At 35.3% G+C, this 27,890-nt stretch overlaps 1 protein-coding gene across 1 annotated transcript; it reads left to right on the forward strand.

Annotated features, from left to right (window-relative positions):
* Positions 1 to 7,625: 7,625 nt before the first annotated feature.
* On the forward strand, positions 7,626 to 27,867 carry LOC136034198 (forkhead box protein E3-like). The gene is made up of 3 exons (XM_065715371.1): positions 7,626 to 8,535; positions 14,405 to 14,516; positions 27,728 to 27,867. Exons 1-2 carry the CDS (start codon positions 7,677 to 7,679, stop codon positions 14,479 to 14,481), a joined length of 936 nt encoding a protein of 311 aa, XP_065571443.1. The 5' UTR covers positions 7,626 to 7,676; the 3' UTR covers positions 14,482 to 14,516; positions 27,728 to 27,867.
* The last annotated feature ends 23 nt before the right edge of the window (positions 27,868 to 27,890 follow it).

Here is a 27,890-nt window from a genome sequence, read left to right on the forward strand (position 1 = left end):
TTCTATCGATTACTAAACGCTGTTAGATTCAGCCCGTCACCGACAGCCTGTTTTTTATCATTTCCTTTAAATTAATAAATTTGACAAATTACGCAAGCTCGTTTGCGACAATTTTTCTCACATGGCTAAAGGAAAGAAAATAAGAAATAAAAACTAGAGAAAATATAACCAACACAAACGACAATATTTTACATTTAGCTACTCAAAATTTTTATTTTTTATTTTTATAGCTTTGAAGCACCTGAGCCTAGACTTCCTCTGGTGTGGTTCAATATATTTTTTCATATGAGGTTTGGGGGCTGATGAGAGAGCTTAAAGTGGCTAGGCTAAGTTTTAGGGATGATGGATGACTGATTACCAAAGGTGGTGCTTTTCGGCCATCCATTTGATGCCAAACGAAACACAGGGTGTCCTCGAATGGGACATGAAGAGATTGTAATTGAAAATATAAGAAAATAGAACTACGTGGAAATAGATAAACAGTGAAGCTTTAGATCAATAATTAGCAGTGGTAGTAGGTGATCAAGTTGCGTTGATATTGCAAGAGTAGCATAATATATAGTTTATTTTTTCTGTAGCCAACAGAAAGTAAAAATATGGATAATCTGTTACAAATCGAGGAGGATAAGCCTCAAATCCTTACTTCCAGTTACACATATATTCATGGGTGTATTCAATAGATCTTTTTAGCATGTTTAAGTCAAGCTCACGTTAACTGTAATAGACAATTGGTTTTCTTAGAAGCATCAGACCTCGTCAATAATTTATGGTTAAAGACTAAGTTCTTACACTCCTTTCATGGATCTCTTCGTAGTTATACAATTTACAATTAAAATTATTTCAATCTTGAACAAGCTGCAATAGATCCAGGTGGAATAATTTCAAAATAGGGAGGGGGAATACCTAGAATTGTTGTTGGACTCTTTATCATAGGTAGTGAAATAGCACTGCCTGAGTGAAGAGCAATATCGAAACAATGTATTAATTTTTTCGGTTTTTTGGCTTTTTATTATTTTTTTTTTGGATTATGGCACTTCGTATAGAAGGAGCTGTCGTAAAAACTTTAAAAGGGTTTCATTTGAATGGAAATTGGAAGAGTTAGTACCCTTTTTAACAGTTGAAAGTGATCAAAGGGTATCCACTCCCCATACGCCCATGGTTTCTCCAAACACATCCAGTCAAAGTTTTGATATAGAAATTTTGTTCAGTGTAATTGAAAGGTCCGAAAATTATTTGAGGATGAAACCCCCCACAGCCCCCCACAGTGTTGCAAGTTATGTCCTAGGGGCATATTTGGTTTTTTATAGAAAGGGTGTTCGCATAAACCTCGGAGGTAGCTAATTTGATTGGTAATCAGAAGTTCGAGTTTAGTCAAAGAGTCTAGACTCCAAGAGTCAAAGTGATTGGGGGTAGCTGCCCTCACGCGTCGTATTTTGTAAATGTATCTGATAGAAGTTTTGAGACAGTCATTTGTTCAAAAAATTGTTCAAAGATCATAGGGAGCACAGTTGCGCTGCCTAAGTAAAGAGCGATGTGGGCACAACGTATTTTTTTTCCACCAGGGCACTTTGTATAGAAGGAGTTATCGCAAAAACTTCGAAAGGGGCTCATCCGATTGGAAACTGCAAGTTCTATTGCTCTTCCTGATAGTCAAAAGTGACTGAAGGGCAACAATCTTCTCAACGCACACAATTTTCCCAAATACATCGAATCAAAATTTTGACATAGCCATTTTGTTCAGCGAAGCTGAAAGGTCCAGTAACTATGTTTTTGAAGATTAAAATCCCCCAGTGTCCTCAGGGCAAGGGTTGTAAGTTATGCCCCGGGAGCATATAGGCTAAGGTTGTTATGGAAAGGGTAGTCACATAAACTTTGGAGGGGACTCATTGGATTAGAAATTAAAAGCCATAGTGTTTTTTAATAGCCAAAAGTGATTGGAGGGCAACAAGCCCACCCCCTCGCCCATCATTTCCTCAACTCTGTAAAGCATATTTGGAAGGTCCAGTAATTATGTCTTTGGGGATGGCAACTCCCCCAATGGTCTTTAGGGCAAGGGCTATAAGTTATATTAGTTGCCCATGTTAACATTTAACATTTTTATAGGAAGGGTGGTCGTATAAACTTCGGATGCACTAATTCGATTGAAAATCAGAATTCCTAGTGTCTTTTTTAATAGTCAAACTTGATAGGAGGGGAACTAGCCCCACCCCGTGTCTTTTTTCCCCAAATGCATCCTATGCATCAGCCTAATTTGAAATAGCCATTTTGCTCAAAATAGTCTGAAGATCATATAAAAAGGCATTTGGGGTTGAAATAGCCCCTCTGAACCTGGGACCAAGAGTTTTAAGTTGTGCCGCGAAGAAATATAAGTTTTTTTGTGGAATGAGTGGTTGATCTGATTGGAAATCGGAAGTTATAGTGGGTTTATTTTAAGAGTCAAAAGTCAGGGCAACCAGCCCATCTGCTCCCACCACCACCATTTTCTAAACCAACATCCAATCACAATTTTGAGATGTCTATTTTCCTCAGCATTGTTGAAAGATGCTATAAATATGCCTTTGGGGATGTCAACCCCCTCGAAACCAATAGAACAAGAGCTGTAAGTTAGGCAATTCGTTTACTGTTTACGTATAGTATAGATTATTGAGAATAAAATACATGTTTGACCTTACTTTCCTAAAAGACAAGGACATTTCGGCGAATATTTCAGAGAAAGTTGAAGGGAGCATTGAAGTCAAAATAAGTTATGTGTATACGGGCTGTAAAAAGGGTATAGCTCAGGAATGATTGAGTATGTTAATTTAGAACTTTTAGGAAATGATAAGAGAGATGATCAATTGACCAAAAAGGTAATATTTGTACGCTACGACTACTACAACAACTACCACCACTACTACTGCTTCCACTGCTACTACTACAACCGTAATACTACATTTAAAGTATTGAGGATAAAGGTGAACTAAATCAAAAGACACTATGTACATAGACGTTGTCTAAAGAGCGTACCTTAAGAATGGATTTGAGTATTAAGTCAGTATTTTCAGAAAATACTTAAAGGGGAAGAACAAGTGAACCAAAGTCAGTATGTGCATGCTACTACTAATGTTACTTTTGCGGCCACCTGCTACATTTACTACTACTGCTACTAATGCTACTTCAACCACTATCTCTATTGCAACTACCTGTAAGGCTAAGAGAATTAAGATGAGAATCGCAAAATACAGGTTATCAAAAGAATACATCAGCAATTCCATAGCTACGGCTATTTGTATTGAGTTGAAACTTCCAGGACGATGGAATCACGTTAAATTCGCCATAAGGTAATGCATATACTATTAATGCTACCATTACAGTTACTGTAAATAATGGCAATCAAACAGTTCGTGGTAACGAACTGTAGTAAGGAGCGACCCGGCTCAATAGTAAACGAAACTCTAAAAGACGGAATTTTGATGCTAAAAGATACATCAAAAGAATCGGATTTTCATGTTGATTTTAAATATATAAGTTTCATCAAATTTAGTCTCTGTCATTTCCCTTATTTTGGAAAATTTCCCTTATTTTGGAAAATAGGGGGAAAAACCCCCTAAGAGTCATAGAATCATAACGAAAATCACACCATCGCATTCAGTGTATCAGAGAACACTATAGCGAAAATTTTAAGCTCCTATCTACAAAAATGTGGAATTTCGTATTTTTTGCCAGAAGACAGACACGGGTGCGTGTTTATTTTTTTTTTTTTTTTTTTTTTTTTTTTTTTTTTTTTTTTTTTTTTTTTTTTTCCTAGGGGTCATCGTATCGACCAAGTGGTCCTAGAATATTGCAAGAGGGCTTATTCTAACGGAAATGGAAAGTTCTAGTGCCCTTTTTAAGTGACCAAAAAAATTGGAGGGCACCTAGGCCCCCTCCACGCTCTTTTTTTCCCAAAGTCAACGAATCAAAATTTTGAGATATACATTTTGTTCCGCATAGTCAAAAACCATAATAACTATGTCTTTGGGGATGACTTACTTCCCCACAGTTCCTGGGGGAGGTGCTGCAAGTTACAAACTTTGACCAGTGTTTACATACAGTAATGGTTATTGGGAAGTGTACAGACGTTTTCAGGGGGATTTTTTTGGTTTGGGGTGGGGTTGAGGGGAGGGGGCTAGGTGGGAGGATCTTTCCTTGGAGGAATATGTCATGGGGGAAGAGAAATTCAATGAAAAGGGCGCGGAATTTTTTAGTATTACTATACAAAAAACAATGAAAAAAAACATGAAAAAAGTTTTTCAATTGAAAGTAAGGAGTAGCATTCAAACTTAAAACGAACAGAGATTATTACGCATATGAGGGGTTCTAAAAATACTTTAGCACAAAGAGCTAGGTATTTAGGAGATAAATACCTCACTCTTTATGCTAAAGTATTTTTAGTAATTTCAACTATTTATTCTACGGCCTTTCTGATTCAGGGGTCATTCTTAAAGAATTGGGACAAAACTTAAGATTTAGCGTAAAGGGCGAGGTAGTAAAATAACGGATCAAAATTTTGAGATATACATTTTGTTCCGCATAGTCAAAAACCATAATAACTATGTCTTTGGGGATGACTTACTTCCCCACAGTTCCTGGGGGAGGGGCTGCAAGTTACAAACTTTGACCAGTGTTTACATACAGTAATGGTTATTGGGAAGTGTACAGACGTTTTCAGGGGGATTTTTTGGTTTGGGGTGGGGTTGAGGGGAGGGGGATAGGTGGGAGGATCTCTCCTTGGAGGAATATGTCATGGGGGAAGAGAAATTCAATGAAAAGGGCGCGGGATTTTCTAGCATTACTATACAAAAAACAATGAAAAAAAAACATGAACAAGTTTTTTTCAATTGAAAGTAAGGAGTAGCATTCAAACTTAAAACGAACAGAGATTATTACGCATATGAGGGGTTCTAAAAATACTTTAGCACAAAGAGCTAGGTATTTAGGAGATAAATTCTTCACTCTTTATGCTAAAGTATTTTTAGTAATTTCAACTATTTATTCTACGGCCTTTCTGATTCAGGGGTCATTCTTAAAGAATTGGGACAAAACTTAAGATTTAGCGTAAAGAGCGAGGTAGTAAAATAACGGATCAATAACGGATAGTAATTTCAACTATTTATTCTACGGCCTTTCTGATTCAGGGGTAATTCTTAAAGAATTGGGACAAAACTTAAGATTTAGCGTAAACAGCGAGGTATTAACAAGGGGACAAACCCCCTCATATATATGATCAAAAATATAAGAATATAAAAGTTTGTTACGTAAGTTACGTACATTTTTTACTAATAAAAACGTTCGTTAAAAATTAAAAGTTCTAGTGGCCTTTTTAAGTAACCGAAAAATTGGAGGGCATCTAGGCCTCCTTCCCCACACCTTATTTCTCAAAATCGTCTGATCAAAACATTTAGCCAAAAAAAGAATTAATATGCAAATTTCACTTTAATAATTTTTGTGCGGAGAGGCAAAATCAACATGCATTAATTCAAAAACGTTCAGAAATTAAATTTTAAAAAACTAGTTTTTTTTAACTGAAAGTAAGGAGCGACATTAAAACTTAAAACGAACAGAAATTACTCCGTATATAAAATGGGTTGTCCCATCCGCAATCCCTCGCTCTAAACGCTAAAGTTTGACTCTTTGCCACAGTTCTACTTTTTAAAACAATTAAAAACTTTAGTGTAAAGAGCGAGGCGTTGAGGAGGGGACAACCCATTTCATATACGGAGTAATTTCTGTTCGTTTTAAGTTTTAATGTCGCTCCTTACTTTCAGTTAAAAAAACTAGTGTTTTTTTTATTTAATAAGGGTATTAAGGTAAAACTATTAGGTAACGTTTAGGGAATTTCAATTAAACGAAAAACTATATTCTTCATGTTTTCAAAAGGGCATATAAGAAATATCATAGGCAGTGCCGCTCTATAATAGCTAGAAATATACTGGGAACTTTTAAAGGAACTAATTTGATTCAAGATTAAAAGTGTTAGTGCCCCTTTTAAGAGTAAAAAGAGATTGGAGGGTAAATACCTCTTCTCCCAAGCCCATTCATTCAAGCCCATACCTTCCAAAGACATTCATTCAAAATGTTGATGCAGCCGTTTTGTTCAGCCTAGTAGAACAGTCCAGCAATTTTGTCCATAGGGATATTGGGTATATCCCCCCCGACAATTATACAATTTGCCCTGTATGTTTTAAAGTAAATTTTGATTTAAAACTAAATCAAGATGCACTGTGTCAATGATTGCCAATAGGAAACCTCAACACTATATCTAGAACGACTGGGGGTTACTAATTTGAAATTTTCGGGACTACTACTATAACTACTTCTGCTCTTACCAGTGGCGTAATTTCGTCAAAATCCTAGGGAGGGGGGGACAAAGTTAGAGCCAACTTTTTCCACAAAACAAGTTTTTCAAAGAAAAGTGAAAAGCTCCGCCAAGCCAAAAATGAGCAGAAGAGCAAACAACCTTCCAAGCGTAAAACTACAACACATCTCCATAAATAAATAAACGAGACTCAAAAAGAAGAGAAATCACAATAAATAACTGAGTCAAACTCAAATCAAACAAAAATTAACTTGAGTAGGACTGACAACCCCCAACCTTCTCAAGACTGGAACATGATTTGTACTTTACTGAAATAAAATTCATTTAAAATGTTTTCCCTTTTTACATTAATAAATATAAAAATATGAAAACTTTAAGCACACTTATTTGACAGAAAAGCAAGCAATATGGCTTTAAATTTTAAAAAAGAAGATTTTTGTTTAGGAAAAAAAGCCTCGGATTTAAACAGAGCCTTGTCCATTCATTTTCCCTAATGACTAGGCCAAGAATTATGTATACAATAAATAAGAGAAAGACAAGGAGGCTTAAGTAAATCGAAGAGGTGGTACTCATTTCATACAAATTTATAAAGCGAAAACATAAATAATAAATAAAAAAAAGTTGATTACGTGAATACACGTTTTGAAACAGAAAGATGGAGATTCCTAAAATATTTTCTTAGCAAAAAATTTTGAATAGAAAATTTGACGCATCAAGATCATATGGTATCTAGAAAACATTTTTCAAGGCAAAACATTTTTCAAGAAGCCTAACAGTGATTCTAAGTATTTTCCTCTCTATAGGAACGTATATATATATATATATATATATATATATATATATATATATATATATATATATATATATATATATATATTTACATAGATATTTTCGTAGTGTACAGTCACAACTATTTTTGTGACACTGGGGAAAACAAAGGAAAAACGAGGAAAAAACAAGAGCTTTCTCCCAAATACAAAAAATTGCTGGAAATTTGTCTAAAAACGGATGTATTTCAAGCTAAAATATAGGCCCCCACATTTACCCAATAAAACTGTGTTTAATTAGTATTTTTGCCGATTAGCTCTTTAGCTTTCCGTGCAAACTGAGATTAAGGTAGCATTTTCTGGAAAATCTTCACTCTAGGTTGAGATATTTCCAGTAGGGAGGGACATATTTCCCGTTTCCAGATGTTCAACAACCAATAAGGCCAATCTCCGCCTTGCATCTTTAAGAATTTGTAAGATATCCTCCAAAGTCTTACAGCATTGTTTTGGAAATCATGAAATCCCAAAGTTTCGGTGGTCGTGAGTGTTTGAACTATGAAGAAGGAATAAACATGGATAATTTCAACAGACAATCAAATAATGGATTAAATAGTGGAGGCATTCTTTCAGTTTCTAGAGGGTCAGAGATCGAAATAAATGAACCTGAAGATGGCACTGTGGCAAGCGATGTGAAGACAAAAAAAAACTCTGGCGTTCGACGTCAAGAAAAGCCACCCTATTCATATATTGCTTTGATTGTCATGGCAATTCAGAATTCACCGTCAAAGAGATTGACTCTAAGTGAGATTTATCAGTTTTTACAACAACGGTTCCCGTTTTTTCGTGGTTCTTATCAGGGGTGGAAAAATTCTGTCAGGCATAATTTAAGTTTAAATGAATGTTTTATTAAGCTACCGAAAGGTCTTGGGAGACCAGGAAAAGGCCATTATTGGACAATTGACCCGGCCAGTGAGTTTATGTTTGAAGAGGGTAGTTTTCGAAGACGACCAAGAGGCTTCAGAAGGAAGTGTCAGTCTCTAAAATCCTTTGACTATTACCAGCCCAATCCACCTGATTCCCTCCCACCCTTACCACCAGTAGCCACAATGACTGGATATGATGTACATTCTGTATTACCACCCGCTGACTATGCTATTGTGTCCTCACAACCTCCCTGCTATGTGTCTCAGCAGCCTCAATATACCTCTTTTCCTGCTTATACAAACTGTCCTGAATACGCTACTCAAGGTGACCAAGGAAATATATACTCGTCGGGTTCGCCCCAGCAAGAAAAAGTGGAATATAACTGGAGCGGATATTCGTACGAATATCCAAAAATTACAGGTGACCTTCCACCTAACGAAATCCTACCTTACGAAACATCTGAAGGAATAGCCACCACCGCAGAGAGATTGGATGCGATGTCATTAGGTAAGCAAAATATGGATTAGTACAAATAAGATGCAATTATAATTGCCGAGGAGGGTTGAATTACAACTTCCCGAAAACGAGGCAAAGCATATATAGTAGCAATAGATTGTTACATTTCTATGCAAAAAAAGATATCAATAGCTTTGTTCACATATCTTGAAGGTCAGGGAAGGCCCAAGGCTCCCATGACCTTTTACCAAAATAACCGTCCTTTTTGAATTTAAGGTGTTGAAGAATTAACAATTTATATAAGATTTTGCGTTTCAGGCGAGGAATATATGAGCCCCCAGATCCTTCTTCAGGGCTATGCCAATAAAAGTGGCGTAATGTGAAGGAGGGGTACCACTCTCTCATTTGAACCCCGTTTTTTACATTCAAGTGTATCGGCAAAGCAATGCTTCAAGAATAACAGCCATTCTTGAGAAAAAATGCGTCCCCTCATGTATTGATTGCCACTGAAAATTTGCCAATTAATTGTCGGGTGATCTTTTTCCTAGCTTTCAAAGTAAATTCTTCGAACAATTTTTTTGGGATACTCTAAAAGACGCCAGTAGAAGACATAGAGGACATTGTATATAAATAGGAAAATCATAAACGTTACCATTTAAATCTTTGTGAAAACAAAGCTTCTGGGAGTGTTTGCCAACCAGCCTCCCTTCCGAAAAGTTTCATGGTGGCACACATGATGCCCCCACCCCTATGCTGGTTGGCGGATGAATGTAATTTTCTATGTTACATGGAAAAATAGTCTACAACTATAAGAGGGGTGCTATCACCCAGTCCAGCAATGACAAAAGCATAGTGTAAAAAGATTTCCAGGAGTCAAGAGAAATTGGACATTTATTCTTATTCCTTCCCTCACCCCGAAAAATCTTCAATATGCATATGAAGATTCTGAATCTATAGGGCTTATATTAGGAAGCACACTTTTTGATGCCTTAAGCACGCTTTTCCTACCGACAGAAAGAAAACAACCGCTCCTCCTCCATAATTACTGATACACAATTATTTACCACTATACATCATTTTATTGGCCTTAAATAAGTTAAATTGGTTAAAGGAAGATGTTACCGTCTGAAGCGTTACCGGCTGAAACTGAAAAAATCAATATAGTATTTTGATAATTTTAAATGGATTCACTCTCTCAGGATTTCCCCTCTATTGCTTTTTGGCCCTTTTGGGCCAAAATTGTTGCTTTGTACTACAAAACTACTGTGACAGTAGTTTGACATATACTAACAGTTTAATGTATACCAAAATTTTTGTGTTCTGTGACACAATATTTTTTGTGCTTAAAAAATCAGTAGAGCTTACAATTTGATTAGTAATGACCCTCCTCCAGATATTCAAGGACAATTGTTTTGATACAATAGCCCCTGGTGAAAAAACAACAAAAAACAATTAAACTAGCATCCGGGATATTTTTTCTCGGAATAAATTTGAATTTCACACTTTTGTAAGATGGCAGCTTAAAACCTCTCAATGAAGATTTCGGACATGCTGAATTAAATTACGTAGTTTTTATCAAAATTGATCACCTTTTTGTGGTTTCCTCCCTCTTTTTTAAATTGGAAAATTTTCTCAGGGTCGTTACTTTTGGCTTAAAACTTTAATCTTAATATTCATCTACTTCAGTATCTGTTGTCTTTATGTTTGATGTGATCATTTATTTTTTATTTCAGTTCGTTTTGGTTTTCATTTATTTTTTAATAGTTGTTTCTGGTCGTTATGAGTTTGAATTCTCATAAGACTTTATTTCTGCTGGTCTTTGGCATTTCTGCTGGGATTATTTTGGAAACCTTAGACTAATTTCAGCTTTAGCGCTGCGTTTTAGTCTTATTTGATGAAAAATTTCTATTCCCAATTTTGGCCCGTTTTTACGGCACTTGTCCGTCGGCCAAGTGCCATATAGCGATTGCAATTTCTGTGTGTCGTACGGTCTGTCGGTCCCGATTTTGCTAGTTTGTGCGCTTCCAGAAAAGCTAGGACGACGAAAGTTGGCAGGCATATAAGGGAACGGACCATATTAAGTTAGAAAATTAGAAAAATGAGGTATTTGTAACTTACGAACGGGTGATGGGATCGTAATGAAATTTGATATTTAGATGAACCTCAATTCTTAGAACTCTTATTTTGAATCTCGACCAGATCCAATGACACTGGGGGGAGTTGAAGGGGAAAACCGAAAATCTTGGAAAACGCTTAGAGTGGAGAAATCAGGATGAAACTTGGTGGGAAGAATAATGCATAGATCGTAGGTGCGTGACTGACATAACCGGACCGAGTCCGCTTTCTTTGCGGGAATTGGGGGCGATTTCCGGTGCTTTGGAAAACGCTAATAGTGGAGAGATCGACAAGAAACTTGATGAGAAGAATAAGCACAAGTCCTAGACACGTAATTGACATAACCGGATCGAATCCGCTCTCTTTGGGGGATTTGGAGGGATTGTCACTGCTTTGGCGAGTTGGGTGCTTCTGGACGTGCAAGGACGATGAAATTGGAAGGCGTATCAGGGACCTGCGCAAATTGACTTGATAACAGTCGTTTCCCCGATTCGACCATCCTGAGGGGGGCTGGAGGGAGAGGAAATCATGAAAATTGAGGTATGTTTATCTTAGTAATGGGTTATCGGATCTTAATGAAACTTGATATATAGAAATTATATTCTTTACAGGTAGAATACCGAACAAGAAGAGACTACAGGAACGTTGTATTTGCAAGTTTATCTTTGTAATAATTGCCAATAAACAAAGAACAACAAAATTAAAAATTCTAGTACCGTGTCTAATTTTAGGCTCCGGCCTCATCACAAATGCCATATTAGCTCTTGGTTCTTGTTTTTTCGTTTGAAACAAGTATTTCATTGATTACATAAAATTGAAACGTTGAGGCTGCATGCCCTCTTTCTCAGCTGAAAGATCTCTGGATATATTCTCCTCTGCCAGCCTTAGAAGCTGAAAGGAAACTGTGCAACAATTATCATAAATGAATGTTTTCTTAGAACTTGATAGAAATTTTTACTAAATCCTATTAGTAAAAACCGCTCAGATAGTTCAACCAGGTAAAAAAGAACGTCCATTTTCCAAGAACAACTTACGTTCAAGTCATTATACTAGCCGTAAAACCTTTAAATTATTATCCGTAATACTCCCTTGTTTTTTATTAACGCTTTAACCATTTACCGACGGAAGGTACTGCACACTGTCGTAGGCTTTCAAAAGCTATAGGTGGCACGCAACTGATGCAAGGGTTATCTTTGTTTTAAGCTGAATTTCTATGTAAGCATTTTTACTCACGAGTATTTGACCCAGCTTTGGTCAAAACTGTGGTTCTCTGGCACAAAAGGCCCAAAACAAAATTTTGCTTTAGCGCGGATTTTCTTTTGTCCTTGGTTAAATAAAAAACGAGATTTTTCCAATTATGGTTGAAGCATCAGATACAACACGGTAAAGAGTCCAGCACATACTAACTGAAAATTTAAAAACGGGTTTTCAAAAAAAAAGAAAAGAAAAACCAACTAACGAATATGGAAGAATCACCATTTGCAGCTGGTTCAGGAATGATAACTGTTATTTCAATTAATCGTAAAAGTTTAACCCCTCAAAAATGGTGTCGGACCGAAATGAAAATTGCTTTATGGGAAGTAGTAAGCAACAAAAGATAATGTCAAAATGAAAGGTGCTTTTTGACAAAACTGCATCTTTCTATGCATGATGATATAACACATATTTTCTGACAAGAAAGGGTGTAATACATATTCTTTGAATTAAAGTAAGGAGCGGAACAAAACGAACAAAATAATTCCGTTTAAGAGAGTGGCTGCCCCCTGCTCACCCCTCCCCCTTTATTTAACTGTGGACTTTTGGTTCTAATTTTTAAGAAATATGACGATACGACGGCCATTAAATTGTAGTAAGAAAACGCTAAACGCTATAAAATTTTAGCGTGAAGAGCGGAAGATGAGGAGGCAGGCAGCGCCCTCATATACGTATTACTTTCTGTTTGTTTTGAGCTTTAACGTCACTCCTTATTTTTATTTGAATATTTTACTCCGGCAAATCCAAGAAAGGATAAGGGGCTATCGTCCCCATAAACGCTCTACTCCATGCTGCTAAATTGTATATATCAATAGTTGTAATTGGATTGGGAGTGTTGGATTGGGAGTGTAATTGGATAGAGTAGAAATTTGCCTGAGGATCAACATGATTTCTTTGGCACTTAAGGTTCCCAATGCAGGAGTAAGTAACTAACCCGTAAGAATGCAGTTGAAAAAAAAAGATTGAATGGCAGAATTTGAATTTGAAACTGAGGTCAGTTTGGAAATAAAAGAGCGTAGTTCCAAAAGTGTTTTCTCTTTTTAAGTAAATGAAGTAAATTTATTTCAGGGTCGTAAATTTTTGGGGATACCTTCAAACTTAACGAAATTTTATTTCGTAAATTAAGAGGAAATTCAATTCTTTTAACGTAACTATTTCTATCATTTTATTTAAATTCTGGTCACCGCAAGTACGAGTCGCTCCTTACTTATAGTTTGAGCTGGGGAAATTATTGACGGCGCTCCAGATGATCCCCCGCCTATCCACCTATTTTACCGGTGAGCATGTCAATGGAACCTTTATATGATAAATAAAATTAATAATGCAACAAGAAGGCCGCTATTGCCCCGTAGCACCTATATTAAGGCTTAATCGAAATGAAGGAGGCTTAAAGATCAAGTTATAAACCCCCCCCCTCCTAGACGCTCTTTTACATTTATCTGATCACTTGTGGAAATTTTGAAAATTGAAATTGAAATAGGTACCTTTTGAGGCATCAGGTATCATAATATAATAGCCCACGAGCCGTCCGCCATGTTAGCTGTTGCGAAATTGTACATAACTTTACGTAGTTTTATCAAACATCAAGTGAATCAACTTGATTAAATAAAGCTTTACAATAGGCGCATATATTAACTGTTTCTTTTGTACAAACGAAGTGACTCTTTGGGAACGTGCCACCATGCCACTCTTAGTGCCATCATGCGGTATACTGCCTCTGAAGCTGTGAAGCATAATATATAGTTTTATATAATATATATAGTTTTTCAATGAGGATACCTCAGAATTTTGATGGATAGCTAGGGTGAAAATTGTGTTTCAGTTCACAAAATGGCAGAAAACGCCACTTTACCTAGACAAAATCCTTTTGACTAGTTCAAAAGAGTACCAAAACTTTTCATATCTGTTCAAATGAGCCGTCCGCCGGTTTTCTAGGACCATTGGTTTGACGTGATAATCCCTGGGAGAAAACAAGAAAAAAACAAACAAACAAAACAACAAGCAAACAAACAAACACGCATCCTTATGAGATAGTCAATTTACATTTATTTGTTCTACATTTGCATTTGACACGACGACTTTACACTAGATACGATATAAAGAAAGTGACGTCATTGTCGAAGTTTAGGAATTGATTTCTACTAAACGAATGAATAATCAGAATGTATAGCCATATTTTAATATTTTTAAGAAGTGCTGGAAACTCAGAAAAAAAGAATGGCTGCAAAATACTGCATGTCGAAATATCTGCCCTAAGATAGAGAAGGAAAACCCTCAGATTCTTGTAATATGAAAATTTCAACATGATACAATATTTTTAGCCAACATCTTCTTCAAGCATTCCCTACAACTAAAAACAAAGCCTATCCAAATCTATACCCCATTTTCTTACGAGAGGGGGCAAGGACACCCTTGAAAATGGTCATATTCAGAGACAAAACTAAAACGAAGGGTATTTTTGATTCCAACTTTACAAAATTAGTAATAATAACATAGAAAAACAATTGTTATGTATACATTTGTATATACTTTATTTTTTTATATTTTTCAGAAAACTGCTATAATAACTACCCAACCTACTATAAAAGAGAATCGTCAGTGCCTACGCCAGCTAGCTACGTTTTGTAAGCCTGTGATGCAAATTTATCGTCAATTCGTTAGTGGTAAGTTTGAGTTTCGTTTACCGACATAATTTCCAAATTTATATAGCTAGGCAGTGAAAACCTTAAGAATAGAATTTGGGGCTGACAGGGGATGGTTTCTAGCAGAGTTGCTCAAAAAAGAAATTAAATTTAAATAATTAGCCTTGTCCTAGCTGAAAAAATAGATCAAACAGTTCCTGGTAACAAACTATAGTTAGGAACGACCCGGCTCAATAGTGTTTGAAACTCTAAAAAATGCAATTTTGATTTCAATAGTTACATCAAAAGAATTGCATTTTTATGCTGATTCTAAATGTCAACTTACTAGTCTTACGCATCAAAAGTTGAGAGCCTGAGAAAACTTGCCTCATTTTAGAAAATAGGGAGAAACACCCCAGAAAAGTCATAGAATCTTAACGAAAATCACACCACCAAATTCAACGTGTCAGAAAACCCTGCCGTGGAAGCATAAAGCTCATATCTACAAAAATGTGGTATTTTACATTTTTTGGCAGAAGACAGATCACGGATGCGTTTTTATTTGTTTATTTGTTTTTTTCCCAGGGGTGATCGTGTCGACCCAGTGGTCCTAGAATATTGCAAAAGGGCTCATTCTAACGGAAATTAAAATTTCTAATTTCCTTTATAAGTGAACAAAAACATTGGAGGACACCTAGGCCCCCTCCCACACTCATTTGTACCAAATGTCACTGGATCAAAATTTTGAGATACCCATTTTGTTCAATATAGTCGAAAAACCTAATAATTATGTCTTTAGGGACCACTTAATCCCCCACAGTCCCCGGGGTAGGGGCTGCAAGTTACAAATTTTGACCATTGTTTACATATAGTAATGGTTATTGGGAAGTGTATAGATGTTTTCAGGGGGACTTTTTCCGTTAAAGGGGGGAGGGGGTTACGTGGAATGATCTTTCCATGGAGGGATTTCTCATAAGGGAAGAATATTTCCGTGAAGGGGGCGCATGATTTTCTAGCATTATTTAAAAAAAATGAGATAATAATAAAAAAACAAATTCTGCTGGAAGTAGGGAGCAGCATTAAAACCTAAAACGAACAGAAATCATTACGTATATAAGGCGGTTCGTCTCCTCCACAATACCTCACTCTTTGCGCTAAAGTAATTTTAGTAATTTGAACAATCTATTCTACGGCCGTCGTGATTCAGGGGATATTCTTAAAGAGTTGGGACACACATTAAGCACTAGTGTAAAGAGCGAGGTATTGACGAGGGTTAGAACTCCCTCATATAAGTAATAAAAAATATTTAAATACAGAAGATCGTTATGTAAGTTAAATCGTAAGTTACGTGTATTTATTACTAATAAAAACGGTCCTAAAAAAAATAAAAAGTTCTAGTTGCCCTTTTAAGTAACCGATAATTGGAGTGCAACTAGGCCTCCTCCCGCGTTTTTTTTTTATTAAAATTGTTTGATCAATACTATAAGACAGCCATTTAGCAAAAAAAAAAAAATATATGCAAATTCCGTTTTAATTATTCATGTGCAGTGAACCAAAATCAAAACATGCATTAACTAAAAAAGTTTAGAAATTAAATTAAAAATTAAGTTTTTTAACTAAATTTAAAGAGTGACATTAAAACTTAAAACAAACAGAAATTATTCCGTATATGCAAGGGATTGTCCCCTACTCAACGGCTCGCTCTTGACGCTAGAGTTTTTTATTGTTTTAAAAAAGTAGAACTGTGGCAAAGAGGCAAACTTTAGCGTAAAGAGCGAGGCGTTGAGGAGGGGACACGTCCATTCATATACGGAATAACTTCTGTTCGTTTTAAGTTTTAATGTCACTCCTTACTTGCAGTTAAAAAAAACTAGCATTTTTTTTATTTAACAAAATTTCACGTGATGTTGTTTATTACTTGTTTCCTAATCTTGTCGTTGTGGCAGTGCATAGCTATGTACCTCAAAATGACCCAATTGAACCATAATTTAAATTTGGTTTTCGTTTTTGTTTATGCGCATGGGAAACAATTATAAGCTTGTATGGGCAAGGGTGAAGCCAGGCCTTGTCACCTTATATTTTATAAACTCAATGCGATACTAGTGAAGATTAACGACAAATTAGGTCAGAATTTTACACTTCACTTTTTTTCAATTCAGAATATTTACAAACAGAAGAACATCAAATGAGATAAAAATCAAAATGTTGGTTCTTTCCCATCAAATTTTGGTAGTGTTAACTGTAATTAAGCATTGGCTTCTTGCTAATAGTAACTGGAACTCTAGAAAATGAGTTTTGAAAACAATATATATATATATATATATATATATATATATATATATATATATATATATATATATATATATATATATATATATATATACATATATATATATATATATATATATATATATATATATATATATATATAATCGGATATGTATTTATTTATGTATTAGTTTTTTTCTCGAAAACGGCTCCATATTTTAGAGGAGGAAAATTTGTATTCTGAATTTTTCTACCGTGAAAAAACGTTCTATACACGTCACAAGTTTGAGAAAATTTGTAAAGAGCCTTAATTTTGGAAAAAAAATCCATGAGTGATGTTATATTTATGAGAAAACTTCAAGAGAAATGGGCATTTTTACCTCAGGAGTGGCTGTATCGCTTTTAATGTGTATTACGCCGGCAAAATTATACAAGAAACATAGAAGTATAAAATACCAAATATAATGAGTTTACTTAGAAAAGGCGTGTTCAGCAGCTCATGATACTATGAGAACAAAAACGTAGATTAGCGATATGAACAAACAGGACCATCAACAGACAAGGACCATCAACTGAGAAATGCAAATTCACAATGGGTGAAAATGAACAACCGAGAAAATCAAATGTGAGAGGAATAATCATAGCAGCTAGAGCAAAGAGCATTAGAAACATCTGAAGTAATGATAAACGAAAATGAAAAGCAAAGAACTATGCCGTTAAAAGATAAGCGGCAGTGAAAATTGTAACGAGTCAAAAACAAAAGTGAGGAACAAAGAAATATGTGGTTACAAGACATGGGGCAATGAAGATTAGAACAAATTAAAAACGAAATTGAAGAACAAAGAAGACGTTTTAAGCAGTTTTAAATACCTAGAGAACAAAAACAAGAATTAACAATTGTTCAGAATGAACAAACGGATTAAATAAGACAAGGTTAAGAGGACGACTTTAAAAGTGTAAAATCATGGGTGAAAATAAACAGCCAAGAGCATTAAGTGCGACAAGACCAATCCGAGCAGCTAAGGTAAAGAGCATTAAAAGATGTCTGAACTAGTGATAAACAAAAATAAAGAACAAAGAAATGTGTGGTTAGAGTACTTGTAAAAAGGACAATTACAACGGGCCAAAAATTGAAGAAAAAAGAAATATGCGATTAAAAGATAAGTGGCAGCGACAATTACAACGATTCAAAAACGAAAAGGAAGAGCTATAAAATATGTGGTTACAAGACAGGTAACAACGAGGATCAGAACAAATCAAAAATGAAAATGTAGAACAAAGAAATATGTGGTTAGAAGATATGAGACAGTGAGGACAGAAATTTTTGACTAGAAGATAAGCGGCATCGAAAATTGTAAACGAGAGCAAGAATCAGAATGTGTCAAAATGAAAGCGTAGAGAAAAAACTATGCGGTTAGCAGACACGCTAAAAGCAAGGATCAGAGTGTGTCAAATAAAAGTGAAGAACAAAGAATTGTGATTTTAGAAGACAAGCGATAGTAAAAATCAGAACGAATCAAAAATGAAAGTGAAGTAGAAAGGAATGCTACGTCAAAAGAACAACGTCTTCACAATGTTCGACACAAGCAAATTGTGGTAAAAAAAAACCTATAAAAACCTCTAAAGATCCAGTAAACTACCCAAGTATTAATTAAGAGTCATTGGGACCCTTAAGGGTTGCATGTTTTCACTATGGACTCCTCCATTTTTCCGATGAAAGAGTAGCCAACAATGGTGATTCGTTTGGAGATTGCTGCTTGCTTGGTTTAATTGCATTACCACCTCCACAATTTACAAATGAATAGGTTTGAACTTATAGAACGTTACTTGCACGCTAAGGAATGCCAGAAACAAATCTGAACTCATGTTTCATTTCAGCTTCATTCAATATAAGCGATGATTGCACCACAACTGTCGTAATACTCTCAGCTTCAATGTAGCCGGACAGATTTATCACAAAATGAAATTGGCAGCACATCCATCACAATCCTGAAGATGAGTTTCAACCACCTTCATATAGATAAATGTACTTTTTGGACCCGATAAAGCTTTTGAAGAAAGCCTTGCACACCGTTGAAATTATGGGATTTCTCGTAGCCTAGGGATATCTTGGAAGATTACGCGAACCAAACGACTATGCCGAAGGTTACATGAAATTGTGGAAAGTTGAGCATGATGTAAGTCAATCTGCTGATTCACTAGGACAACAGTCTCGGTTAGAAGACAAGCGACAATGAAAATAATTATATAAAAGTTGGTCGCGTAGCCCAGCTGAATACCGGTGGTGAAGTTGCCGGTCTCCCGGTACTAAATATATAATACCACTCACTAGTACTACTGCTACTACTACACCAAAGAATTGACTGCAGAACCAAGCCACCTGGAGCCAACAGAGTAGCGCCCTTTCTTCCTTCATCTCAATATATTCCCTTGTTATACCCTCCGAGGAAGTTCGCGTTTTCTTTAATACTTTCTTTACGTAATCTTCTCACCCCGATCGTGGAGTACCTGCTTGTCACTTGGCCTTAGACGGTTGGCTGACAAGGACAATATTTGGCAATCTGTCATCCTTAGTCAGCAGAACATGTCCTAGTCATCTCAACGTTTTATAATTATAGCCCTAGAAAGTGGAATTGAACCTCATTTTTCCAACAGCTTTTTGTTGAAGATACGGTCATTAAGTTGGGTACCCAAAACAATCCTGAGGTGATTTCTCTGGAAAACATCTAGCAAATCCACCTCAGTTTTTCGGAGCGTCCATGCTTCAGGGTCATACTAGACCACTGTCATCACTCTATCATCTTCTAATGGTCTAATGTTTCTTTGCAGACTTACCTTCCTAGTCTTCCGAACTTTTTTCGATTGGTAAAAAACACCTTGAGCGTTGACTATTTTACTTTTAACATCTTCGTTGCACCCACCGTCTTTACTAATAATACTACCTAGATTACTAAAGCTGTCCACTTGATCGATTTTTTCTTTATTCAACATCACCTTTTCACCTTCACTTATTCCTAGCCTTAGTGACCTAACCTTCTTAGCATTGACTGTCAAACTTGTTCTAGCACCCTGAAGTTGCAAAACCTCTTAAAATTGATTCATGTTGCTTACATTTTCATCAAAGATGCTTAAATCAATAACTAAATCTAAGTCTAGAAGAGTTTTACTTCCCCTTTTGATTCCGTGTCCTCCCATTGCCTTTGCTGTCTTCTTTAGGAAGAAGTCCATCAAATAAATCCATATAAATGGGGGTAGAATACAACTATACTTAACTTCTGTTTTAATATGAAACTAGCTACTAACCTCATTTCCTACCTTAATCGCGATAAAAGTATTCGCGTATATAGTACTAATCACTTTAATATGTTTTACCTAATACATCATACATGTATATGACTTTCGCTTAAGCTGCTTTATCAGCTAAACCAAACAGTTGCGCATAATCTGTAAAAGTGAGGACTAAAGGCGTTTGATGACTCACGCATTTGTCAATTATTAAGCTAACAGTGACAGTTCTTATAGTGGTAAATTCTCCAAAGTTAATTATTCCATTTACAAATGTAAGCTCTTGTCACCTTTCATAGACAGATTTAATTTTTTTAAGTCGCTAGGTACTTATCGTTTTTCAAAAATCGTGTTCATAATCTTCGGTAATTTATCTCTATGCAAATAACCACCATATTTAAAAAACTTATTTACCACATAATCAGCACCTGAGGATTATAATCTGCTTAGTACTGTTACTAATTCTAATTCTTTCTCATAAAATAAAGCTTCCTTCAATCCAAAGTGTCACAAAAATTTTATTCTTTTCTATATCTTTGCTTATAACTCTTTCACGGTTAGCACATTCTCAAAATATTCTCCCCATCTCTCTCTAACTCTTTCCTTATCGCTAATTGTGGCCCCATTCCAATGTCTAACTGGGACATGTCTATGGCTTGTCTAACTGGCTCTTCCCTCTCAATTTATTAAAATGCCAGTGCAATATTTTGCTAGTATGCCGTCTGGCTTCATCTTCCAGATCTTCAGCAATTTTATCCATGGCCTCCACTTCTGAGCTCCAAAATTCATATTTTAATGCTTTCTTCATTTTTTTTTTATATTATTGTTATTTTCCTATGATCTATCGCTCGAATAACTCTTGTTCAAGCTCCTCCTCTTCTGTGCTAAAATATAAAAAGTTTTCAATCGCATTCGAAATGAGATGCTTACGCTGGATAGCAAAGATTAATTGCAGTGACCAGGTCAAAACAAAAAAAAAGTCTCGAGAAGACTAAAATCACCAAAAAAGATCCTTAACCCACTTAAATCAAATACGGGGGGTCGGACCATCAGACACGTCAAGAGAATGGACCCTATTTGACTACCCTCTCGAAAGGACTGTTGAAAAGTGTCGACAGCAGGGAAGACCTCGTGAGAGGCGGATTGATAACTTTAATCAGCATCTTCTAACCCAACAATCCAGAACTACGTCTGATAGAACAGCATATTGAGCACTGGTCCATAAAACTTCAATAGGAGCGGCTCCAAAACGTCCCATGAAGATAAAAGGGACTTAAGTAAGTCTTTTAACTAATACTCCTAGCAGTATTTCTAACATTTTCTCCAGAGACACAATCAGCGACTTCACAAACTATTTTTTTCTAAAATTATTCCTTCCATCTTCTGTACCGTAAAGTTTTAAACTTTTCAGTTTAGTATACAACTGTTCCGGGAAAGTCTCTCTCAAATTTTCCTCCTGGACTCTACCGACATCATAGCTTCACAAAAGGTAGTCACCCTTCCTAAACTTCAGTTTTAAATCAAGCCAAGACACTACTAGATGGTAAACTTTACTTTTAACATCAATAACAACACTCCTACATGCTCTAGTATTTTGAAATAATCGTGGGAGTATTCAGTTTGCAGTAACATAGTAAGGTTGGCTTTTTTACCACCATATGAATATCATGCTAACTTTGGGCCATTTTATGACCAAATACTGCATTGGTCATACCTAGATTGTTATACCTACGAAATTGCAGTAGTCAGTAACCATTACTGTTTCTTTTTATTATATCATACTTACCTAGGCCATGATACCATCTATCCCTATTTCTACCACCTCGATATTAAAATCCCTAGTAAAATGTCATATTTGTACCTAGAACCCTGTCTATTTGTTCATGTAGCTGTAAGTAAAATTCATCTGAGTCAGTACTATCTTCGTCAGTCGGTTCTACTGGAGCATACACTAATATGACTGATACCCCGTACTTTTTTGTCATAAAATGAGTGACTAGCATTCTCTTAGCAATATCTTCCCCACCTAAACTAGCAGCTTTCTTATTCATCCTGAACCCAACTCCCTGCCTACGTACCCCATTTTGTCAAAATTTTCCAACTTTAAGTGAGAATCCAGATAGATATAGAAAAAAAGCAGAGAGGATGTTAGAATTGATAGTCCCTAATCTCCCCTCGTTCCGGAAATATCTTTGAAATAAGCCTGTAATATGGTAGCTGTGGGGGGATAGATCCCCTCTTATTACAGAAACATTTTAAGTTTAATATTAAAGATTATGTGCATGCTTCCGCACAAAAAAGGAAGATATGTGGGGATATCATGGATACCACTAGGAAATTGGCCGAGGAGGGGGAGGATTGTCATCAGGAGTTTTATTTTTCTCATTTTCTTAGTCATAGGGTTTCTGGGAATATTTCTTATTTTACTTATACAAAATGATTTGTCGGATCACTCCACAGTACCTCCTCTCCCAAGTAGTAAGTTAATTTTTTTTTATTATAGATGATAGTTCATTATGTTAATAGTCGTGGCTCTAAAAAGAAAACAGTATATTTTTTCAGTGAAAGTTCTTAGAAGATTAAAATGTCTTATTACTAAATGAATCAGCAACAGTTTGCTAAGTCGGTGTGAAAGATATCAATCACATGAGAGAAAGATTGTCCAATACTCTTCCGAAATCTCATGAGATTAGATACTCTAATCTGTCCCTGTGTGTTCCCCCTCTTTCTTTGGCACTTTGAACAATCTCAGAAATGGGAATTTGTCATCACACTGTCAAAACCGATAATTGGTATAGACATCAGCTAAGTAGATACTGTGAATCACCTGCCCAGCGAAAAATGAATCTGGGAAACAAGAAGAATAATGCAGAATCTTTGAGCAAACTGCCGTTTCATAAGGGATTTCAAGAGGGGTGGGTTGAAGAGAGGCAACTCCCTTCATCGTGTACGATAATTTGTGTTAATTTTAAGCTTTAACATCACTCTTTATTTATATCTGAAAAGGATTTTATTTTCTTATTATTCAATAAACTCTAGGATGGCAGAATGAAAGATAGAGTTAACACACAATTCTGCAAGACCTATCAAAAGAGATGGAGTCAACTAGAAAAAAAAACTATTTCATCTCCAGTGCATAGCACGAGAAACAGATATTTGGAAAACCAAATTAATTCGTGAAAAAGTTTCAGTTAATCACTAGTTTATGTTTCATGTAGCGAGATGGGGTTTGAGGAGGGTTGTAATACCCCTCAAACGCAGGATGATTTTTTTCATTTTGAGTTTTAATGTCGCTCTGTACTTTCATTTATCCGTCGTTCTTAACCGTAAAACTGTTATGATTTCAAAACGTGAGTACGTATTTCGATAGAAAGAGTTAGTGCTTTAGTTTTTTTTTGCGGTCCTGGGTTAATTCTACTTTTTTGGGTAATGCAGGAGGGGGAGAGGTTAAAGTTCTTGTATTCAGGACATTTACAAGACAGGTTGTCAGATTATTATATAATTTTGTGCAAAATGAATGCTTTTTCAAATTTATTAGATTTAGGAGTCCAAACACAATCTCTACACGGGGAGGAGATTCCTAATTTTGGCATCATGGCATTTTCCAGAACGGTCGGTTTGATATAAACCAGACTTAATGAGGGGTAGCATCTAACTTCCTAGTTTTTCTTTTCAGGGTACGGGACCGAACGGATGTCTTTGAGTGTGGGGAGGGGCGTTAATAATCTCTTGTCATCATTAAAACTACTGAAGGAGGCTTTTCAATCTCAAGTTAAATTTAATTTCAAAGCTAGATTTCAGTTAAATTTGTTAGATTTTACCATTAAGCCTTTTGTTGCAGTTTCACAAAATTTAAGTTCAATTACGTAGACATTTCAACTCTTCACAAAGACTTGACAACGGAAACCTAGCTATTAGTGCTGCTGTATCATCTAGGCTCAAACTCAATTTTCTTTTTCCCATTAAACAGACATATTAGTGTAGTCTAGTGTTTTTTCTCTAGGGAGTGTCTATTCAATCCTTTAAGGAAATGGAATTACTGCCTTGTGTCCAAATCTAGCCTTGCTTACGTTTTTTAGTTTTTCTAGGGTGACGTAAGCTATTATGGTCACCCCACTCCCCTCCGAACATATTTTTTCTTATTGAGCTTTGTAGGCTATACGTATGAAAATGCGTTTGTTTTACACCAAAAACGTGCTATTTTTCAATGAACAAGACCTCTTAATCTCCTAGTTTGTAAAAACCAAAATTTTTCCTGTGCAAGGTTTTCTGCTCTCTAGACCTGCAACCAGAGCCGTTCCTGGGGTTGATGGCACCCTGGACTAAATTAATTACGGTCTCCCCTCAGAACTCAGACATTAATAAAAAACCCAGGGCCCCAAGGCACGGCACCCCAGCCGATGCGCCCTCCATCCAAAGCGCCCAGGACAGCCTCTCGTATTCTTTAATCTGGAAAACTGATTTAAATCTAAGAAAAGTTTCCTTGTATCTACGCCAGAGACTCAAAGAAAAAAAGTAGAATTTAATAACAACCTTTAGAATATTTTTGTACTGAATCATACTTGTTTCTCTTATTCTTTAATCCGGAAAACTGATTTAAAACTAAAAAAAAGTATTCTTGTATCTACGTCAGAGACTCAAAGAAAAAAGTAGAATTTAATAACAACCTGTATCTCGCCTTATCTGTCGATTTCACACACAAACTTCAGAATCACTTTCAAAGCAGATCCTTTGTCATTCATGTGCATGTCTGTCACCCATTTGGTAACGAGCTGCGACATCCCTGAGAAACGATTCCACACGCCATTGCTAATTCACCATAAACGGCTGGAAACATGGCTGTTAATTTGGCATCAACAAGGCGGCACCTTAATTGAAATAGAATCCTCTGGGTCTTTGCTTGAAAAATGATATTTTAAAAATCGAATGTGCATTCACAAATTTGACCAAACAACACTATCCCATCAAGTGCATTGGTTGCTAGTGGATATATTGACATCCATGAGGACAGACATAGGAGACTATGGGTCATTTCTACGATATTCAACAAAAGGGTTGCAATAAATTTAGAAGTTCAAGTGGTTTAGTCGTAAATTGGTTTCTTGTTTTCATTTTCATACAACCGATGACTGGGAATAATAGTAGGAAAAAAGACAAATGTCTATCCATATATCACTAACTAAACCAATGCTTACAAAAGAAGCTTTTTATTTGTAATCCGCAGTTGTTGTTTTGCATGAAATATTTAATTTTTTGATTCTTCTGCACATAAAGAAAAAACACTGTGATAAAACATAAGAAAGTTATAGTTCGGTGGGGAAGTATAAACACGTATTTTATAGGGATATCCTAAAATTCTGTCGCAAAGGATTTCAATTATTTTTTTTCTTGGCAGGGTACTAAATTTTACTCTTCATGATGATACTATCAACTGTCAAGTCCATAACACACTAATATAGTTGTTCCTAACTTTGTAGTGGCTATAGGGAGTAAGTTTAGCGATTTTGTACCTCTGTAACTCAAAGTTTCATTTGGCTTACCTCTATAACTCAATACCTTAATGAGGGAAAGTTTACGTACAATGACCTCTAGAGCTCGGACTATGCATAAGTGGAACTATTAGTATCTCGAAGAAAAATTTTGGTCCTGCAAATTCGAGTTAGTGAGAGTCGACTCCTTTGTGTTCACATAATTTTTTGAGGAATAGCTTGGTGAAATTTACAGAATAATAAGTAATACTTCAATTTTAGAGTTAATAATAGTGCTGACAAAATCTAATGCAGCTAAATTCTGTTATGATAAAAGACCAAACATAAAATGAACCAATTTTAGCATCAAAAGTGCAAATACATCATTCCAACAACTTTTTATGCCTGACGTAAGAGTTTACTTGAATCAAGCCTTCGTAAATCGCGTTTTTTTTTTAACTCAGTCGAAAGATGTAAACGCTCACATCGGGTTTCAATTGCTCTTGACTCGATTATTTAAAGAAATATCCTCCTTCGTAAAGTTTTGTATAATTTAATGATTTACTTTAATTATAAAGGAATTGGGTTAAATACCATCTTTTTGCGGGTTATGGGTCAAACAGCCAGGAGGTTTCGGGAGTGGAGGGCTTCCTAATGCTTAGATATTTTAGCCTCCCGTTTCTAACACCATACTTCAGCGTAAATTAGCTCAAATGCTCTTGAGCTCCAAAGCTCCAATCAACTGTTCTCTGCGTCTGTTCATTCCAGGCGTTATTTGAGTTCCTAAAAAAAAAAATCTAAGTCGCCTTTGGCTTGGTTTGAATGAACATTAGGGCTGCTAAATTCACTGGGCTGAAGTTTTGAGTCGTAAAGATATTTTAACTTATATTGTAGAAGAATAAGTTAAACTAAGTCCGAGTAAAGGATTAAAAATTAAATCAAGTTCTCCACTTGCCACTAATCATCCTGTTTAGGGTCTGCCTAATTGAAAGGGCATGTAAAGTATAAATTAATTGATAAAAAAACACGCATCTGTTCTGGGAATAATAATCTTTTTTCCGGCATTAAATACAAAATGCCACATTTTTATTGATAGGAGCTTGGAATTTCTACTCTATGGTTCTGCGATATTTTTAATCTGATGGTGTGGTTCTTATTGTGATTGCTCTTATTTTTGGGGATCGCTTTTATTTTTCATTTTTGTGATCGCTATTTTTTTACGAAAATCAGGCCAGTTGTCTTTGGCTTGTAGCTTTAGATGAATGAAATTAAACTCAATGAATTTTGAATATTTAGAATCAGCATGAAAAGTCAATCCTTTTGATGCAGTAATTGATATGTAATAATTGAACTAATTTAAATTTCTTTTTTAGTGTGTCGGTCGCTATTATGCTGAATCACTCCTTACTCACAGTTCGTTACCAAGAACTGACATATATATATATATATATATATATATATATATATATATATATATATATATATATATATATATATATATATATATATATATATATATATATATATATATATATATATATATATATATATATATATATATATATATATATATATATATATATATATATATATATATATATATATATATATATATATATATATATATATTGTTCACAAACCTTGTGTATTATTGTTAGGGTTACTGTTGGCAAAAGCCACTCTTTACCTACAGTTTGCTATGATAGCTGTAGATTCCCTCGTAGGCCACTCTCAAGCATGAACGTATTTATGAACATTTTTCAATCGATAAGTTAAAATAACCTATGCATATATTCTATTTATTTATTTCTAATTGTCAAGAAATTGATAAGTAATAAAGTGACTTTTTTTTATAAAAAACTTTGCTGCCAACGAATGTCCATCAAAATAAGTAAAAATTGTATAAATTATGTCCTTTTATTATGTGATTGCTATTTAAGCTAAATTCTGTGGGACTCTTATAAAAGTCAGTTCTCAGCATTTTCCAGTGCTTTTATTTCTGAGAATAAATATTTCTATGATTCTAAGGTGTATCAGCAGGAACTGCAATTAACTTTCTGATAAAAGATTTTGATAATTTGCTGGAGTTAGTCTGAAGGTACCCTGTATTTTTCATATGAACTCGAGCATTAATTATTGGAGCATAGTTTCAATTTAATTCATGTTACAGTTGTAATAGGCTAAATAGAATAATTAATTAAGAAAGTTCTATAATTATTTTTCTTTTTTCAGTTTTTGAACTTTGTGCTTAGAAGCGTCAGCGAGAGCAATAGGACATCTAGTCACTTTCAAATTTCATTTTTGTGCCTTCATTATTGGTGCCTTTTATCGTTAAAATATTGTATTTATGAAATTAAATTAGCTGCTTAGAATTTCTTTTGTGCACATAGAAACA

This window comes from Artemia franciscana, chromosome 12, assembly GCF_032884065.1.
Source record: "Artemia franciscana chromosome 12, ASM3288406v1, whole genome shotgun sequence".
NCBI classification, from domain to species: Eukaryota; Metazoa; Arthropoda; class Branchiopoda; order Anostraca; family Artemiidae; genus Artemia; species Artemia franciscana.